The following is a 19,429-nucleotide window of genomic DNA, read 5'->3' as shown; positions in this document are numbered from 1 at the left end:
CAAAACAAAGACATTGATAAAGTGCCTGTTTATAATTGTTTCATTTTGTTGCATGTGTAGATTCATGTAACTATTACAGTCAAGATACAGAACTAATCTATCACCACAAAGATCTCCCTTCTGGCATCCTTTAATTACCCACTACCTCCTCCCAACCATCTCTGCTCCCTCACAATGGGTCTCTTTTCCATCTCTGTAATTCTGTCATCTTGAGAATGTTGTATGAATAAAATCGTAGAACATGTGAAATTTTGTTTTGAGACTGTGATCTTTTGAGATTGCTGTGTATGTTTCATTTTAAAGAAACCACCAAACAGTCCAGAGTGGCTGTACCATCCCTATCTTCAGTGTATGAGAGATCCACTTTCTTCCACATCCTCACCTGCATTTGATATGTCACCTTTCCTTATTCTAATTGTTCTGGTAGGTGTGTGGTGATGCCTTAGTCTTACATTTTATTTGAAGTGCTCTCTGTGGTTTTAAAATTTGCATTTCTCTGGCAACCTGCGTGGCTCAGTCGGTTGAGCGTCTGGCTCCTGATTTTGGCTCATGTCATGATCCCAGGGTCATGGGATTGAGCCCTGCTTCAAGCTCTGTGCTGAGTGTTGGAGCCTTTAAGATTCTCTCTCTCCCTGTCCCCCGCTTGCGCGCTTTCCCTAAAAACAAACAAAGTGCAAATACTGCACTTATTTTTTTTTTAATTTCCATTTCCTTAATGTCTAATGATGTTGATATTTGATATTTTCATGTGTTTTTAGGCCATTTGTATATCTTTGGAGAAATGTCTTTTCAAATGCTTTTTGCCTGTTTATTATTGTTATTATTATTGGGTTATTTGTCTTTAGTTTTTGCAAATATTTTCTCCCATTCCCTGGCTTGGTTTTTCATTTTTTTTCTTTTTAATGGTGTCTTTGAAGAATGAAAGTACTTTTTATTTAAATTGCAGTTAACATAGCCTAATATGAGTTTCAGGTGTACAGTATAATGATCAGCATTGCCATACAGCACCCGTGCTTATCACAGGTGCACTCCTTAATCCCTGTCACCTGTTCAGCACATTCCCCCCCCCCCCCCCGCCTTCCACCCACCTTCTTCCTGGTAATCATCCATTTGTTCTTTATAGTTAAGAGTCTGTTTCTTGGTTTGCCTCTCTCTCTTTTTTTTTCCCCCTTTGGTCATGTGTTTTGTTTCTTAAGTTCCACACATGAGTGAAATCATATGGTATTTATCTTTGGCTGACTTATTTCGCTTAGCGTAATACTCTGGCTCCACCTGTGTCATGGCAAATGGCAAGATTTCATTCTTTTTTATGGCCAAATAATATTCCATTGTATGTATATGCAACATCTTTATCGATTCATTAGTTGATGGACACTTGGGCTGTTTCCATAATTTGGCTATTGTAGGTAATGCTACTATAAACATTGAGGTGCATGTATCCCTTTGAATTAGTATTTTTGTATTCTTTGGTAAATACCTAGTAATGCAATTGGTGGATTGTAGGGTAGTTCTATTTTTAAGTTTTTGAGGAACCTCCATGCTCTGTTCCATGGTCACTGCATCAGTTCGCATTCCCACCAACAGTGCAAGAGGGGTCTCCTTTTTCCACATCCTTGCCAACACCTGTTATTTCTTTTTTTTTTTTTTTTTTTAAATTTTTTTTTTTTTTCAACGTTTATTTATTTTTGGGACAGAGAGAGACAGAGCATGAACGGGGGAGGGGCAGAGAGAGAGGGAGACACAGAATCGGAAACAGGCTCCAGGCTCTGAGCCATCAGCCCAGAGCCCGACGCGGTGCTCAAACTCACGGACCGCGAGATCGTGACCTGGCTGAAGTCGGACGCTTAACCGACTGCGCCACCCAGGCGCCCCAAGACCTGTTATTTCTTGAGTTGTTGATTTTAGCCATTCTTACAGGTGCGAGGTGATATCTCATTGTAGTTTTGATTTGTATTTCCCTCAGATAAGTAATGTTGAACATGTTTGCATGTGTCTGTTGGCCATCTGTATGTCTTCTTTGGAAAAGTGTCTTCATATCTTCTGCCCATGTTTTAATTGGATTATTCATTTTGGAGGTGTTGAGTTGCATCAGTTCTTTATATATTTTGGATACTAACCCTTTATTGTGTATGTCGTTTGCAAATATCTTCTCCCATTCCATTGGTTGCCTTTTAGTTTTGTTGATTGTTTCCTTCGCTGTGCAGAAGCTTTTTATTTTGTTGAAGTCTCAGTAATATATTTTTGCTTTTATCTCCCTTGCCACAGGAGAAATATCTAGAAGAAGTTGCTATGGCTGATGTCAAAGAAGTTAGGATTTTTATGGTTTCAGGTCTTATATTTAGGTCTTAAATCCATTTTGATTTTATTTTTATATATGGTGTAAGAAAGTGGTCCAGTTTCATTCTTTTGCATGTTGCTGTCCAATGTGTAATTTTGTTTTCACCATATTCTTGAACTCCATATAAATGCAGTAGTATGATACAGTATATATTCTTTTGTGAATGACTTCTTATGCTTGTGAGATTTATCTATGTTAGTGTATGGGGTAATAATTCATTCTCAGTGGCATAAATCATCGAGTGCATTTACAACAATCTATTTATCCATACTAGAGTTGATAACGTAGCTGTTTCCAATTTGATGAGTAGAAACAATGCTGATGAGAACATTCTCATGTGTTTAGGTGCACATAAGCATGAACTGTCTTGAGTGTATTCATAAGAATAGAATACATAAGGTTTGTAGGATAGTCATATATTCAACATTAGTATATTGGGTCAGTTTTCCAAAGTTGTGCCAACTTGCACTCCCACTAGTAATATACTAGTTTTGATGTTCCACATTGTTATCAACTCTTGATATTGTCAGTCTTTTTTAATGTCTAATATTTTATTATGATTTTAACTTACATTTCCCTGATGACCAGTGAGGTTAAGCATCTTTTCATATGTCTATTGGATATGGTTTTAGTCATTTAGATATAGCTTAGATATAACATTTGTTTCTCATTCAATTATAGTGGTTGGTGGCTGTTCTGAAGCTGTATGTGTTCTTTTTCTGGGAATCAGGTTGAAAGAACAGCCCGTATTTAAGAGGGAAAGAGGAAAAAATTAGCAGAAACTGGTAATATCTTTTGAAGCTTCTGCTTGGATTTAGTATGGGTCATATCTATTCATATTCCATAGGCCAGAGCATATTGTAAAACGGTGCTCAGTGTCAGTGGGTGAGGGAAGTATTCTCCCACAGGAGACATGGCAAGTTATGTCACCATGGATGGGGGTGAAAAATCCTTTCACAGGAAAAAGGGAAGGCACAAATACTCTGGAACACAAGTAAAGTCTACCACTTTGTTAGGTGCCTATGGACCTCTTTTGTTGTTTTCTTTTATTTGGACTTTCTTAGTGATTGCTAGTGAGGATTTTTTTTTCTCCTTTTTTCTCTTTCTTAGTAAGTTCTGGATATAAAATTTGTTGGTTATGTGTATTGCAGATATTTTCTCCCACTCTGTTACTTGCCTTTTAAATCTCCTGATGTCTCTTATTAAATAAAATTCTTAAAAAAAAAAAACAAAAACAAAAACCTGACATACAGCATTAGTTTCAGATGTACAACATAATAATTTGACATTGTGTATATTGTAAATAAAATTAATTTCAATGTCATCAAGTATATCAGTATTTTTCCTTCATAATTGTGCTTTTGTTTCTTGTTTAAGAAATCTTTCTCTACTCCAAAATTATGAAAATACTCTTCTGTTATCTTTCTGGAAGTTGAGATTTTCCTTTTTATTTCATCTTATGTGCTTATTTAATTTCTTCTTGTCCCAAGCTGTCTGTATAAACTCGTGAAGAACGAAAGGGAATAATTTCCAGATGTTTAATACAAGAATTGTTTAAGTAATTGTATTTCTGTTATGCAAACACATCAGTGCTTTGCCTTTCTTTAGCAAAGGCTGAAGTTGTTTCCTACAATGGTACTCAACACCTAAACATTAAACATATTTTGGAGCATAATTACTATTCTGATATTTGTAGGATAGTTTAAGGATTAAGTTTTATCATCCAGTAGACCAAAATATTTGATCTTCAAAATTGACCAGGTTAAACAAACAGTAACATTGGAAATTGGTTGATTTTAACTCTGTACGTGGCATTTATTGTCCATCGTAAATGTAAACTTTTAAATCTTGGTAATAGATCTTACAGTTAAAATGAGAAGGCTTGTCTGACTTGTCTTTTTGCATTGACAGTTCAGCTTGCAATTGGTCAAAACTCTCATCAGCAGAAAAGAGTAAATTATTTAAACAGTAGTTGTTTAAGAATTAGTACACATTAAAGATCATTCTGAAGATTAATGGATAAAAAAATCACCAATTATAAAGGGTTTCAGCTATCACCAAATATAGAAGTAAATTGCATCTTTGTGTTCAACTTTAAAAAACACATAGGAAAAAATACATGAATAAAAAATGAAAAATAAAAAAATATGTAGGTATCAAGTCAGGATTCTTAACAGGTGCTACACAAATTATTTCCACATGAATACTTAAGAATATACTAAAAAAAACTTAACATATTTTAAAATACTAAGTATATTTAAAATATACCAAATATACCTTAAAATAAATTACAGAAAAAATTTCAGGATGCAACCCCTAAGTATGGTTTTTGGTACTTCAAATGAAACATCTGAAGATTGGGTTTGTTCAAAAAGGGATGAAGGATTATGTCCCCAATTATATGATAGCAGGTTGGCTTTTTTTTTTTTTTTTTTTTTTTTTTTTGGTATATATTGGTATATATAACTAACAACCCATGTGGATATGCAGCAATTTTTTTTCTGTGAAATTCACTTCTCCAACCTTTAAATTTTGTGATTCTTGAGGATTTCCCTTTAAAGGCCTTGATATTCAAACAGAAGTAATAATATTAACTTTTAATATTTTTAGTAGTAAATGTGGACCATTATCCAAGACTTGTTTTATTAACAATATTGCCCTTGCTTTTCAGCGGGGATCTGATGAGCTTCTTTCTTCTGATGTCATTGACGGACCCTTTACCATGAACAATTCTACTTCTACAGGTGTGTATGGTGAGTTTTCGTTTTTTCAGAATCTAGAATGTTTTCTTTCCATGAGTTTCAAAAAATTTTTTTCTTCGTTTGCTCATCTAAACATTTATTGAAATGCCATTATTTATAACAAAAACACTTATTGCAGTAAAGTTCAGTAAACATTTATTGCAGTAAAATTTATTGTAGGAAAGTTCACATAGATGAAGTTAGCAGTTGTGGCCCTGAAATTTTAACTTGTGTCTAATTCGATAATTCCTTTTTTGATTGATGTTCTTTGTGTTACATAATTGTGATAAAACTGTCAATATGTTGGTGACCCAGAACAATTGAGTAAAAGAGCTGGATTTAAAAGCTTGTGTTTAATGATGATTTAGAATAATAGAAGTATTAAAACTATAAGTTTACATGATTTTAAAAAATTGGAACATAATTTACATTCCATAAGTTACCACGTTGTTTAAAAATACATGTTCTTAAAATTTAGGGACTGTGAAATTAACTGGAAGAGTGCAATACAGGAGGGAGGGTGAACAGTTAAGAGGCTATTGCTGTATAGGATATCCCAGTTAGGGATGGTAATTAGTACTATAGCACTAGCAATTGTAATGGAGAGAATTAGAGAATTCACAGAAGGTGAAATTGATAGTAACTGGTGATTAATTGAATATTCGGATAAGGGATTCCATTGATGATTTATTTCCAGGTTTTGGACTTGGATAATTAGATGAGTGGTGGTGCCATTCATATAGAAACTGTAGGAAGAACAGAGTTGGGTAATATGGCAGGTTCTGATGTTTATATATTGAATTTGAAGTTCCTCTGCAACATCCACATGGAAATGTTGGGTAGTCATTGGGTTCTTCCCAACATCACAAGAGAAATTTGGAAGTTAGTATCATCCACAGTTTAAAAGGCTTGAGAGTGGAGAGTGTCAGAAAAGGCAAGATTTTTATCCAAATGTTTTTGGAGATATAGGAAGCAGGAATGAGTGAACCTCACTTTCCAGACCCTCAGCCACATGGTGTTTGGGAGAGTGAACAGCTTTTATGTGAGAACTCTATAAGAGAAGAGGGTTAGTTTCAGTTGAGGGAAAAGAGAGAAAGAAAATTCACTGAAGAGATCAAGAATGTCTAGGAATTGGTTCACCATGGTACATTGCTCTAGAGGACTAAATGGATAGATTTTATGGGCAGGACAGCAGCAGAGGATTTGTTCACGTAGAAGTGTGAACAGATAATATGAGCATGAGACTAAAGCAGCTTTCTCAAACTGGAGCTGGTGTCAGAGTCACCTGGAGGGCCTATTAAAGCATGGTTGCTGAGTCCATACCCAGAATTTCTAATAAAGTAGATCTGAGGTGGCTCCTAAGAATTTGCATTTCCACAAGTTCCCTGATAACAGTGATGCTACTGCGGAGCCACACTTTGAGAACTGCTGTATTAAGGAAATACTAGAACCTGATACATTTCTAAACCTGATTATCCTCTTGGTGTAGGATGCTAAAAAAATGTCCTTATTCCTAGAGTTACAGTACACCTAGGGTGGGGCCCATATGTTTGTTCTTTTAAAAACAGGTCACTTTGTTTGTTTGGTCATGTTTATGAACTACCAGGATGGATGACCAGGAGGATTTTCATCCTGGTTGATTGATTACTTAGGGAAAAAAAAAATATGAAATGTGAGTTTAGCTGGCAACAAGAGTTTGTTGTGTTTTTTTGCTTTTATGTTTTGAATGTCTTCTTATATCCCATTCCATTCTATGTTCAGCCCACCCTATTTAATAGCTATTTCTGCAAAGCTCTATAAATGGTAACTTCTCAGACTTTATGACTAAAAAATGTCTATTTCATTATCACTATTGAATGTTAGCTATTTAGAATTTTAGATTGACAGTTACTTCTCTCTACACTTTGAAGGTATGATTCTGTTATTCTTTTAGCTTCTATTGTTGGGAAGTTTGTGAGCAGGCTTACTACTCTGTAGGTAAAATTACTTCTCTGTAGTTATTTTTAACATTTTTCTCTTTATTTTTGTTCATTGGTTTAGCTGTTTGTAGGTATGGATCACAGGTTCTCAAACCTGGATACTCACTAAAATAGCTTGTGAAGCTTTGAGGGAAACAAAGATACTTTGACCTACCCCACACCAATTCTAAAATCTCTGGGGGGTGTAGGTTTAGGCACTGTATTTCTTTTCTTTTCTTTTTTTTTTTTAAGCTTCTTAGGTGATAATCTAAGGTTCAGCCAGTATTAAGGACCATTGCTGGAGACTTAACTTTCATTTATCCTGTTTTGGAGTGACCCAGCTCTTCACAGAACTGCGTCCTGTGGGCACCTGGATGGCTCTGACTTCATTTTGGCTCAGGTCATGATCTCTCTCTCTCTCTCTCTCTCAAAATAAATAAAATTAACCTAAAAAAAAAAAAAAAAAGAATCAGCTCCTTCTGTAACTCCAGTTAGACATGTATAAGACCCATTTCATTCAGTCCTGTATTTGTTTTAACCTCTTATATTTATTGTCATGTCTTTTTCCTTGAGGTCCTGTATTTTGGATAATTTCTTTAAAATGTTTTTCTGATTCACTCATTCTCTGTTCAACTTTGTCTAGTGTACTGTTTAATTCTTCTGTTGAATATTTGCTTATATTCTAGTGTTTTTCCTGTGTGAGTAATAGTTTTTAGCTGAATTGTTTTTTCTGTGAGAATCTCTAAGGTGTTTTGTGGTTTGCTCTGCTAGATATTCTAAGGTACCACCAGCCCCTGCATCTTCTAATGTATATGTTAATTTATTACCTTGGAGAGTCTTAAGCCAGAGAGGAAGAGAAAATTCAGAATGTAAATTCCTGAACAGAGATAGGCTTCCTTTTTAAATGTTTCTGGTAGATGGGAAATTTCTCTCCTCCCCTCGCCTCCTCTTTCTTTCTTTCTTTCTTTCTTTCTTTCTTTCTTTCTACGGGAAATTTCTAATTTTAGTTTGCTTTTGCTGAGAGGTTTGGCTGTTGACACCTGGAAATTTTACCTTTTTTTTTTTTGAGGTCACTTACACACAAAAGTATTTTTATGATATTTGATCTAATATTTGCAAACTTCAAAAAACTTTAAAATTTCAAGATTTTGGTGTTCCATTCCTTGACTATATTCTAATTGATTTTGAACAAATTTGGAGAGAAAGGCTTTACTGCTCATTTACAAAGGAGTTTAATCCCTGTGTAAGGTGATTTTTTGGTTTTTTTTTTTTTTTTTGCTTTTAGTTTTTAGTTTTTTTTTTTTAATTTTTTTTTTTTTCAACGTTTATTTATTTTTGGGACAGAGAGAGACAGAGCATGAACGGGGGAGGGGCAGAGAGAGAGGGAGACACAGAATCGGAAACAGGCTCCAGGCTCTGAGCCGTCAGCCCAGAGCCCGAAGCGGGGCTCGAACTCACGGACCGCGAGATCGTGACCTGGCTGAAGTCGGACGCTTAACCGACTGCGCCACCCAGGCGCCCCTATTTTTTATTTTTTAAAGTTTACATCCAAATTAGTTAGCATATAGTGAAGCAGTGATTTCAGGAGTAGATTCCTTAATGCCCCTTATCCATTTAGCCCATCCCCCTTCCCACACCCCCTCCCATAACCCTCTGTTTGTTCTCCATATTTATGAGTCTCTTCTGTTTTGTCCCCCTCCCTGTTTTTATATTATTTTTGTTTCCCTTCCCTTATGTTCATCTGTTTTGTCTCTTAAAGTCCTCATATGAGTGAAGTCATATGATTTTTGTCTTTCTCTGATTAACTTCACTTAGCGTAATACCCTCCAGTTCCATCCATGTAGTTGCAAATGGCAAGATTTCATTCTTTTTGATTGCCGAGTAATACTCCATTGTATATATATACCACATCTTCTTTATCCATTCATCCATCAATGGACATTTGGGCTCTTTCCATACTTTGGTTATTGTTGGTAGTGCTGCTATAAAGATACAAAAATTTAGATGACATGATATTATACATGGAAAATCCGATAGACTCCACCAAAAGTCTGCTAGAACTGATACATGAATTCAGCAAAGTTGCAGGATACAAAATCAATGTACAGAAATCAGTTGCATTCTTATACACTAACAATGAAGCAACAGAAAGACAAATAAAGAAACTGATCCCATTCACAATTGCACCAAGAAGCATAAAATACCTAGGAATAAATCTAACCAAAGATGTAAAAGATCTGTATGCTGAAAACTATAGAAAGCTTATGAAGGTAATTGAAGAAGATATAAAGAAATGGAAAGACATTCCCTGCTCATGGATTGGAAGAATAAATATTGTCAAAATGTCAATACTACCCAAAGCTATCTACACATTCAATGCAATCCCAATCAAAATTGCACCAGCATTCTTCTTGAAACTAGAACAAGCAATTCTGAAATTCATATGGAAACACAAAAGGCCCCGAATAGCCAAAGTAATTTTGAAGAAGAAGACCAAAGCAGGAGGCATCACAATCCCAGATTTTAGCCTCTACTACAAAGCTGTAATCATCAAGACAGCATGGTATTGACACAAAAACAGACACATAGACCAATGGAATAGAATAGAAACCCCAGAACAAGATACAAACATTTTTTAAATTGCATTGATAATGGGTAGAATCACAAAATTTTTGTGGTTCTAAATGTGGATTTAAAAATAATTTGTAAAATTTGACAACTGTAGCTTCTCTCTATTAGTAGAATATTGCTTGTTTGGTAAAGGAGTTATGTATGCACCAGACCAATTGCACATACACGTCTGCCCCTGGGACTGTCAGAACAGTATTTTTATCATGACACGGTTGCACCAAAACTTACATTTGTATTACTGCCTCATAAAAAGTTGATGTTTAAGGTAGAACTTTTAAAACTCAATTTTCATTAATGTTGGATATTTCACTTTTGATAGAATGACTTCCCAGAAGCTATACTTTGATTCCTTGAGGTGACTCAACATTAAACCTTTATTGGGTAATAACGGATATTTCAGTGTTAGCAGATGGTGATAAAACTGATAAAATGTAGCTGTTGGCATAGTTCTGTTAATGGGGTCAACATATTAACACCTTTGCACATGGAGAAGAAACTTTGCAAGTAAATTAATTACAAATTTATGGATTTACTGCAAGATATAAAAATTGGAATGGTGATAAACAAAATTGTGTCTTTCTGTCTGGGAACCTGACCTGTGATTTCATATTTGTGGGTCCTATTTTATGTCCTTTGGTAATTATGAAAATGTTCTACATATTTCTTCATGAAATGTATACCTTTCCTTTTAAATTTAATCTTAGGAATTACGGCATAGATGGTTTATTGTGTACCCCGATACTTTTCTGTTTTCTCCTGTTTTCTTTAGTGACAGAACCCTAATTTTCATCTGGGCACATTGTTTCCCAAATTAAACAACTACTTTTCAGTCTTCCTTACAGCTAGATGTGGTCATGTGATTAAGTCCTGGCTAATGAGATGTAAGAGGAAGTTATAGAAGTTACTTCTGGAGCATTTCTACATGGGTATACTTTTTCCTCTTTTATCCTACTGCCTGTGGGAGTTCCAGTTTCCATTTTAGAGGATGAAGTTGAAGGCTGCACCCCAACAGAAAGACAAGTAGAGCCTGAGTCACTGATAACTTTGTATGTCACCATTCCACGTTTGGAATGTCTACATTTAGACTTTTTACATGACTGACAAGTTAACTTTTTTTTGAAGCAGCTGTTATTTCAAATATATTATTATTATATGCAGGACTAGGATTTCGGATCACAATGAACAACTGAGGCAAGCCCTATTATCACTTTGCCATTTTTTTTTTAGACTTTATGTAAGCTGCGGGGGCAGGGTGGGGGCATGGTGGAGGGGAACCCAAGCAAACATGGCAGAATTGCTGAGTTGAATAGACAGATCCAGGTTTGAAAGGCTGAGGCTAGGAGCTGTGGAGGCAGTGTATGGGAGAGAAGGGAGCTCTGTGAGAAAAGTGCTCTAGAAATCTACCTTTGAATCTATTGCCAAATAGTAAGCCACACATGCCTTACTGCTAACGGTACACCAGCTCTAGCGTAAACGCTACCATTCTAAACCCACACTAACAAAGCTTAAAAACAGACTCCAGGGGTGCCTGGGTGGCTCAGTTGGTTAAGCGTCTGACTTTGGCTCAGGTCATGATCTCGTGGTTTGTGGGTTCGAGCCTCGCATCGGGCTCTGTGCTCACAGTTCAGAGTCTGGAGCCTGCTTCGGAGTCTGTGTCTCCCTCTCTCTCTGCCCCTCTCTCGCTCGTGCTCTGTCTCTCTTCTCTCTCAAGAATAAATAAACATTAAAAAAAAATTTAAATCAAAAAAAAAAAAAAAGACTCCAAAATAATTGCCTGATATGAAATTACCTTTTTTTCCAGAAAAGAGTCTGGCATGTTAAAGTTATAAAACAAATCCTAGTGCTCACAATGTTGACTGTTCAGTCAAAAATTGCCAAACATAGAAAGAATCACAAAACTGACTCATAACCAGGAGAAAAATCAGTCAACAGAAGCAGACCTAAAAAATGACAGAGGTGATGAAATTAGCAGATTTGGACTTTGAAATGGTTATTAAAAGTATGTTTAAGGATTTAAAGGAAAATATTAGTATAAGACAGAAAAATGGAACCTATAAAAAATCAAATATAATTTCTAAAGATAAAAATACATCTAAAAAAACACATGGCATTGCATTAATAGCACATTATATAGTTATATAATGATCGCTGAATTTAAAGACATCAGTAGAGGGGCGCCTGGTCCTCCTGGTCAGTAGAGCACACAACTCTTAATCTCGAAGTTGTGAGTGTGAGCCCCACGTTGGGTGTAGAGATTGCTTAAAAATAAAATCCTAAAAAAAAAAAAAAACAAACCACAATAGAAATGAAAGCATACAGACCAAAAGAGATTGAGGAAGAAATGAATAGTTTAGTAACCTATAGAACAAAAATTAGGTGGTCTGACCATATATGTAATTAAAGTTCCAAAAAGAAAGTTGGGGTAGGGAAGCAGATATATCTGCCTCCCCCAGTGACTTCTAGTGGATTTAAAGGCCTGGTGCTCTTTGCTTCTTCCTTCATTTTTCCTCTTTTACCTTATTTGGGAGTGAGGCATCAAAAACTAAGACATTAGGAAACAACTGTATCTACAGGGAAAATTAGAAAGTGATAGTATATGCCTAGGCAAAGGCTTGGAAGAAACCAGAAAAGACCTTAAGTTTACACTTGAGGCTGATTCTTGGTACAGAGAAATAGCCTACAACAATCAAAGAAAGAAAAACAGTAACAAAACTGGAAGACCCTGAGGAAGGGGAAGAATCTGATTTCCAGAGTTACCACAGCCACAAATTTGATGCAAAACAGGAGTATAAATATCCAAGAAGCTTAATGAATTCCAAGTAAGGTGAACTTGAGGACACCTCCCATAAGACACATTGTAATAAACTTTCTGCAAAGAATCGTGAAAGCAGAAGGAATCAACTCATCACACACAAGGATCCTCAATGAGAATATGAGCACATTTCTCATCAGGAACTTTGGGCGCCAGAAAGCAGTGAGCCAATCTATTCAAAGTGCTAAAAGAATTAAACTGTCAACCAAGTGTCCAATACTTGGCAAAACTGTCCTTAAAAAGTATCTTTGTGTTGGGAATGCAAGCTAGTGCAGCCACTTTGGAAAACAGTATGGAGGTTCCTCAAAAAACTAAAAATAGAACTACCCTGTGACTCAGCAATTTCACTACTGGGTGTTTATCCAAGGGATACAGGTGTGCTGTTTCGAAGGGACACATGCACCCCAATGTTTATAGCAGCACTACCAACAATATCCAAAGTATGGAAAGAGCCCAAATGTCTATCAATGGATGAATGGATAAAGAAGATGTGGTATATACATACAATGGAGTATTACTCGGCAATCAAAAAGAATGAAATCATGCCATTTGCAACTACATGGATAGAACTGGAGGGTATTACGCTAAGTGAAGTTAGTCAGAGAAAGACAAAAATCATATGACTTCACTCATATGAGGACTTTAAGAGACAAAACAGATGAACATAAGGGAAGGGAAACAAAAATAATATAAAAACAGGGAGGGGGACAAAACAGAAGAGACTCATAAATATGGAGAACAGAGGGTTATGGGAGGAGGTGTGGGAGGGGGGATGGGCTAATTGGGTAAGGGGCACTAAGGAATCTACTCCTGAAATCATTGCTTCATGATATGCTAACTAATTTGGATGTAAACTTTAAAAAATAAAAAATAAAATTAAAAAAAAGTATCTTTGTGTTTTGGGGTACTGGGTGGCTTAGTTGGTTAAGTGTCCAACTGTGGCTCAGGTCATGATCTCATGGTTCGTGAGTTCATGAGTTCAAAAAGTATCTTTATGTTTTATTTTAAATAAATTGGATTTAAAAATAAATTAGGTCATTTACATGTAACATACCTGGCTCTATGGGCCAGTCACGAATTAAGAAGAAAAAGAGAGGGGCACCTGGTTGGCTTGGTTGGTGGAATGTTCAACTCTTGATCTTGGAGTTGCAAGTTCGAGCTCCACATTGAGTATAGAGATTACGTGAAAATAAAATCTTTTAAAAAAGAGAAAGAAATTAAGATATTTCCAGATAAACAGAAGCTGAGGGAGTTTGTTACCACTAGACCTGCCCTGCAAGAAAAACTCAAAGAAGTCCTTTAGCTTGAAAATGAAGGCCATGAGACAGTAACTCAAAGCCATGTAAAGGAATAAATATCTCATTGAAAGTAAATACAAGGGCAATTATAAAAGTTAGTATTTTATTATGTGTGTATGTATTTATTTATTTATATCCAAGTTAGTTAGCATATAATGCAATAATGGTTTCAGTAGTAGATTCCAGTAATTCATCCCCTATGTATAACACCCAGTGCTCATCCCAACAAGTGCCCTCCTCAGTGTCTCATACCCATTTAGCCCATCCCCACACTCATAACCCCTCCAGCAGTCCTCAGTTTGTTCTCTGTATTTAAGCGTCTAAAAAGCTAGTGGTTTTTGAACAATGATTATAACTCTTCCTTTTATTTTCTGCATTATTTAAGCTGTTACTTTTTTTCTGTAAGTTTTAATTTTAATCCCACTTAGTTAACATACAGTATTGTATTCGTTTCAGGTGTACAGTATAGTGATTCAACAGTTCCATACATCATCCAGTTCCTATCACAAATTCACTCTTTTTTTTTTTTTCAACGTTTATTTATTTTTGGGACAGAGAGAGACAGAGCATGAACGGGGGAGGGGCAGAGAGAGAGGGAGACACAGAATTGGAAACAGGCTCCAGGCTCTGAGCCATCAGCCCAGAGCCTGATGTGGGGCTCGAACTCACGGACCGTGAGATCGTGACCTGGCTGAAGTCGGACGCTTAACCAACTGCGCCACCCAGGCGCCCCACAAATTCACTCTTTAATCCCCATTGCCTATTTAACCCATTCCCCCTCCCCTCCCCTCCCCTCTGGTAACCATCAGGTTGTTCTCTGTAATTAAGAGTCTGTCTCACGGAACTACCATCTTCCAGTAATTCACCAAAATGACCAATACAGGGGCACCTGGGTGGCTCAGTCGGTTGAGTGTCTGACTTCAGCTCAGGTCACGATCTCACGGTTCGTGAGTTCGAGCCCCGCGTCAGGCTCTGGGCTGATGGCTCAGAGCCTGGAGCCTGTTTCCGATTCTGTGTCTCCCTCTCTCTCTGCCCCTCCCCCATTCATGCTCTGTCTCTCTCTGTCTCAAAAATAAATAAACATTAAAAAAAAAATTAAAAAAAAAATGACCAACACAAAGGGAAAGAGGAGAGGTACTCGCTATATGTTCTCTAGGCCTTTTGGAAAACATGGAGTTGTTCCTTTGGCAACATACATGCGAATCTACAAGAAAGGTGATATTGTGGACATCAAGGGAATGGGCACTGTTCAAAAAGGAATGCCCCACAAATGTTACCATGGCAAAACCAGAAGAGTCTACAGTGTTACCCCTCATGCTATTGGCATTGTCGTAAACAAACAAGTTAAGGGCGAGATTCTTGCTAAGAGAATTAATGTACGTATCGAGCGCATTAAGCATTCAAAGAGCCGAGACAGCTTCCTGAAGTGTGTGAAGGAAAATGATCAGAAAAAGAAGGAAGCCAAGGAGAAAGGTACTTGGATTCAACTGAAGTGCCAGCCTGCCCCACCCAGAGAAGCACACTTTGTGAGAACCAATGGCAAGGAGCCTGAGCTGTTCGAACCCATTCCCTATGAATTCATGGCGTGATAAACGTAAAAAAAATAAAAGACGTCAAGACTGTAAAAAAAAAAAAGTCTGTCTCTTGGTTTCTCTCTCACTTTTTTTTCCTTTTGCTCTTAGTTCCACATATGTTTCTTAAATTCCTCATATGAGTAAAATCATATGGTATTTGTCATTCTCTAATGGACTTATTTCATTTAGCATAATACTCTCTGTCTACATCCATGTCAGTGCAAATGGCAAGACTTCATTCTTTTTTATAGCTGAATAATATTTTGGTGTGTGTGTGTGTGTACACATACATACATATACCTATATACATATATGCAGAAGATGTATATATACCACATATTCTTTTTTTTAATGTTTATTTATTTTTGAGAGAGAGAGACTGAGCGCAAGTGAGGGAGGGGCAGAGAGAGGGGGAGACACAGAATCCGAAGCAGGCTTCAGGCTCTGAGGTTCAGCACAGAGCCTGACTCGGGGCTTGAACTCACAAGCTGTGAAATCATGACCTGAGCTGAAGTTGGACACTTAATCAACTGAGCCACCCTGGTGCTCCTGTATACCACATATTCTTTATCCATTTATTTATTGACGGACACTAAGGCTGCTTCTATATCTTTGATATTGTGAATAGTGCCGCTATAAACATACAGGCCACATGTATCCCTTTGAATTAGTGCTGCTATAAACATAGGGGTGCAGGGGACGCCTGGGTGGCTCAGTCAGTTGAGTGTTCGACTTCGGCTCAGGTCATGATCTCATGGTTGGTGGGTTCAAGCCCTGCGTCGGGCTCCATGCTGAAGCCTGCTTTGGATTTTGTGTGTTTCTCTCTCTCTGCTTCTTCCCTGTCTGCTCCTACTCTGTCTCTCTCAAAAATAAATAAACATTAAAAAAAAATTTTTTTTAACACATAGGGGTGCATATATCCCTTTGAATTAATGTTTTTGTATCCCTTGGATAAATACTCACTAGTGTGATTGTGGGATCATAAGGTAGTTCTGTTTTTAACTTTTTGAGGAACCTCCGTATGGTTTTCCAGCGTGGCTGCACCAGTTTGCATTCCCACCAGTGGTGTACAAGGGTTCCTTTTTCTCCACATTCTCACCAATACCTCTTCATTTTTGTGTTACTGATTTTAGCCATTCTGACAGATGTGAGGTGATGTCTCACTATAGTTTTGATTTGCATTTCCCTGTTGGTAAGTGATGATGAGCATCTTTTCGTGCGTCTGTTAGGCATCTGGATGTCTTCTTTGGAAAAATGTCTGTTCATGTTTTCTACCCATTTTTTAATTGGGTTATTTGTGGGTTTTTTGGGTGTTGAGTGTTGTAAGTTATTTATTTTTAATGTTTATTTTTGAGAGAGAACACCAGCACGAGAGGGGGAGAGGCAGAGAGAGAGAGAGCGGGATAGACATCCAAAGTGGGCTCTGTGCTGACAGCAAAAAGTCCGATGCTTGACTTGAACTCAAGAACCCTGAGATCATGACCTGAGCCAAAGTCAGATGCTTAACCAACTGACTAAGCCACCCAGGCGCCTCTATAAGTTCTTTATGTGTTTTGGATACTAACCCCTTGTCAGATATGCTTTTTACAAGTCTCTTCTCCCGTTCTGTAGATTGCCTTTTATTTTTGTTGACTGTTTCCTTCACTTTGCAGAAACTTAATTTTGCTGTAGTCCAAATAGTTTTTGTTTTTTGTTTCCCATGCCTCAGTTGACATCTAGAAAGAAGTTGCTAGGGCCAGTATCCAAGAAGTTACTGTCCCTGTTCTGTTCTAGGATTTTTATGGTTTCAGACCTCACATTTAGGTCATTAATCCATTTTGACTTTATTTTTGTGTATGGTTTAAGAAAGTAGTCCAGTTTCGTTCTTTTTCATGTTGCTGTCCAGTTTTTCAACACCATTTGTTGAAGAGACTTTTTGTCCTCATTGGATATTCTTTCCTGCTTTGTCAAAGATGAATTGACTATATAATTGTGGGTTTATTTCTGGGTCTTCTCTCCTTTTTTTCTTTTCTTTTTTTTAAGAGGGAGGGGGAAGAGAGAGAGAGTCAGAGTCAGAGTCCTAAGCAGGCTCCAAGCTCAGTGTAGAGCCTGTTACGGGGCTCAGTGCCACAATCCTCGCATCATGACCTGAGCCTAAATCAAGAGTTGGAGGCTCAACTGCCCCCTGCATTATCTCTTCTGTTCCATTGATCTGTGTGTCTAATTTTTGAGCCAGTACTATAGTGGTTTCATTACTACAGCTTTGTAATGTAACTTAAAGTCTGGAATTACAATTTCTCCAGCTTTGCTTTTGCTTTTCCAAGATTGCTTTGGCTGTTCAGGGTCTTTTGTGAGATTGTTTGTTGTAGTTCTATCAAAACTGCTCTTGTTATTTTGATAGGGGTTGTATTAAATGTGTAGATTGCTTTGGGTAGTGTAGACATTTTAACCGTATTCCAGTCTGTGAGCATGGAATGTCTTTCCATTTCTTTGTGTTGTCTTCCATTTCTTTCATCGGCGTTTTATAGTTTTCAAAGTACAGGTCTTTAACAAGAGACTGCCTTTTTTAAGGAGTTCTTAATCTAAAAGCATGTGACTTGTTTGTAGCTCCACATTTGTTTTTCCATGTAACTTAGGAGACTAACACATTTAAAAGAATTAGTTTGTGTTTTGGGGCACACAGTGTATAAGGATATAATATTGTGGCGTCAACAACAGAAGCGTATGGGGACAGGTGTAAAGGAGCAGAGTTTTTGCATATTAGTGAAGATAAGCTGGTATAAAGTCAGATTAGAATGTTTTAACTTGAGGATGTTAATGTAATCCCCATGGTAACCACAAAGAAATTAGCTGTAGAATATGCACAAAAGGAAATGAGGGTACTCAAAGTCCTAGAGGCAGCAAGTAGAATGGTGGTTGCCAGGGGCTGGAAGAAGAGGGAAATTAGGGAGTTACTGTTTAATGAGTATAGAATTTCAGTTTGTGTGATGAAAAGAGTTATTGAAATGGATGGTGGTGATAGTTGCACAACATTAAGAATGTATTTAACACTACTGAATTCTGCATTTAAAAATGGTAAAGGGGCACCTGACTGACTCAGTCGGTAGAGCATGTGACTCTTGATCTCAGGATTGTAAATTTGAACCTCATGTTGGGTGTAGAGATTACCAAAATAAATAATTAAATAAATAAAATCTAAAAAAAAAAATGGTTAAGGTAGTGAATTTTCTTATGTGATTTTACCCTAGTTTAAAAAGAAAAGAAAGAGAAAAAAGGTATGGAATGCTGTCTATGGAAAGGTCTGTAAGATACGTTAAGTGTACAAAAACCTGATGCAAAAAGAAAAAAAGATAATTGACTATTTAAAGCAAGATAAAGGAAATAAATTTTTGGGGTTATAGCATATGTGAAAACTAAAATATGACAGTAACATAAAGGTTATGATGAGGGAAATAGACCTATGCTTTGAAAAGTTCTTACGTTGTACCTAGGTGATATCATTTAAAGGTAGACCTTGGAAAGTTAAAGATACATATTGATTTAGCCCCAAAGCAGTCACTTAAACAAAAGTAAACAAAGTGTAAATATTCCAGTTAAAAAGATTGTCTGCCTTTTATGTGTCCAGTATATGTTGTTGTTGTTTTTTTAATGTTTTTACTTACTTTTGAAGGAGAGAGAGACAGAGCATGAGCGGGAGAGGGGCGGAGCGAAAGGGAGACACAGAATCCGAAGCAGGCTCCAGGCTCTGAGCTGTCAGCACAGAGCCCGATGCGGGGCTCAAACCCACGAACCATGAGATCATGACCTGAGCCGGGGTCGGACGCCTAACCGACTGAACCACCCAGGCGCCCCCAGTATATGTTTGCATGTATGCATGCAGTACATGTATGCATGACATATTATGTTTTCTTGATAAATTGATTCTTTTATTACTATGAAATGTCTCTCTATCCCCAGTAATATTCCTTTTCCTGAAGTCTACTTTGTCTGATAGTAGTACAGCCACTGCATTTTATTATGATTAGTGTTTACATATTTATCTTTTTCCATTCCTCTTACTTTGAACGTGAGATTTTTATATTTAAATGCATTTCTTCT

The 19,429-nt window shown here is 36.9% G+C and overlaps 2 protein-coding genes across 11 annotated transcripts in view; both read left to right on the top strand.

Moving 5' to 3' along the window:
* The window catches only part of PTBP3 (polypyrimidine tract binding protein 3), a 120,383-nt gene that overhangs the window by 33,540 nt on the left and 67,414 nt on the right, over positions 1–19,429 (top strand). For 5 of the 10 annotated variants that reach the window (XM_045469681.1, XM_045469679.1, XM_045469682.1 and 2 more), the window contains one exon: positions 5,010–5,091. In XM_045469681.1, coding sequence (XP_045325637.1) covers positions 5,010–5,091 — 82 coding nt within the window. Of the gene's footprint in view, positions 1–5,003; positions 5,092–19,429 lie in introns of those variants that run through there. The other 5 variants (XM_045469680.1, XM_045469689.1, XM_045469684.1 and 2 more) reach the window with 2 other exon arrangements.
* On the top strand, positions 14,630–15,399 carry LOC123593592 (60S ribosomal protein L21-like). The gene is made up of 2 exons (XM_045469690.1): positions 14,630–14,648; positions 14,885–15,399. The coding sequence occupies exon 2, from the start codon at positions 14,885–14,887 to the stop codon at positions 15,365–15,367; it is 483 nt and encodes a 160-aa protein (XP_045325646.1). The 5' UTR covers positions 14,630–14,648; the 3' UTR covers positions 15,368–15,399.

The sequence above is a fragment of the Leopardus geoffroyi genome, chromosome D4, assembly GCF_018350155.1.
Source record: "Leopardus geoffroyi isolate Oge1 chromosome D4, O.geoffroyi_Oge1_pat1.0, whole genome shotgun sequence".
NCBI classification, from domain to species: Eukaryota; Metazoa; Chordata; class Mammalia; order Carnivora; family Felidae; genus Leopardus; species Leopardus geoffroyi.
The sequence above is the reverse complement of the archived record's forward strand: the minus strand, read 5'-3'. Positions and strand labels throughout refer to the sequence as shown.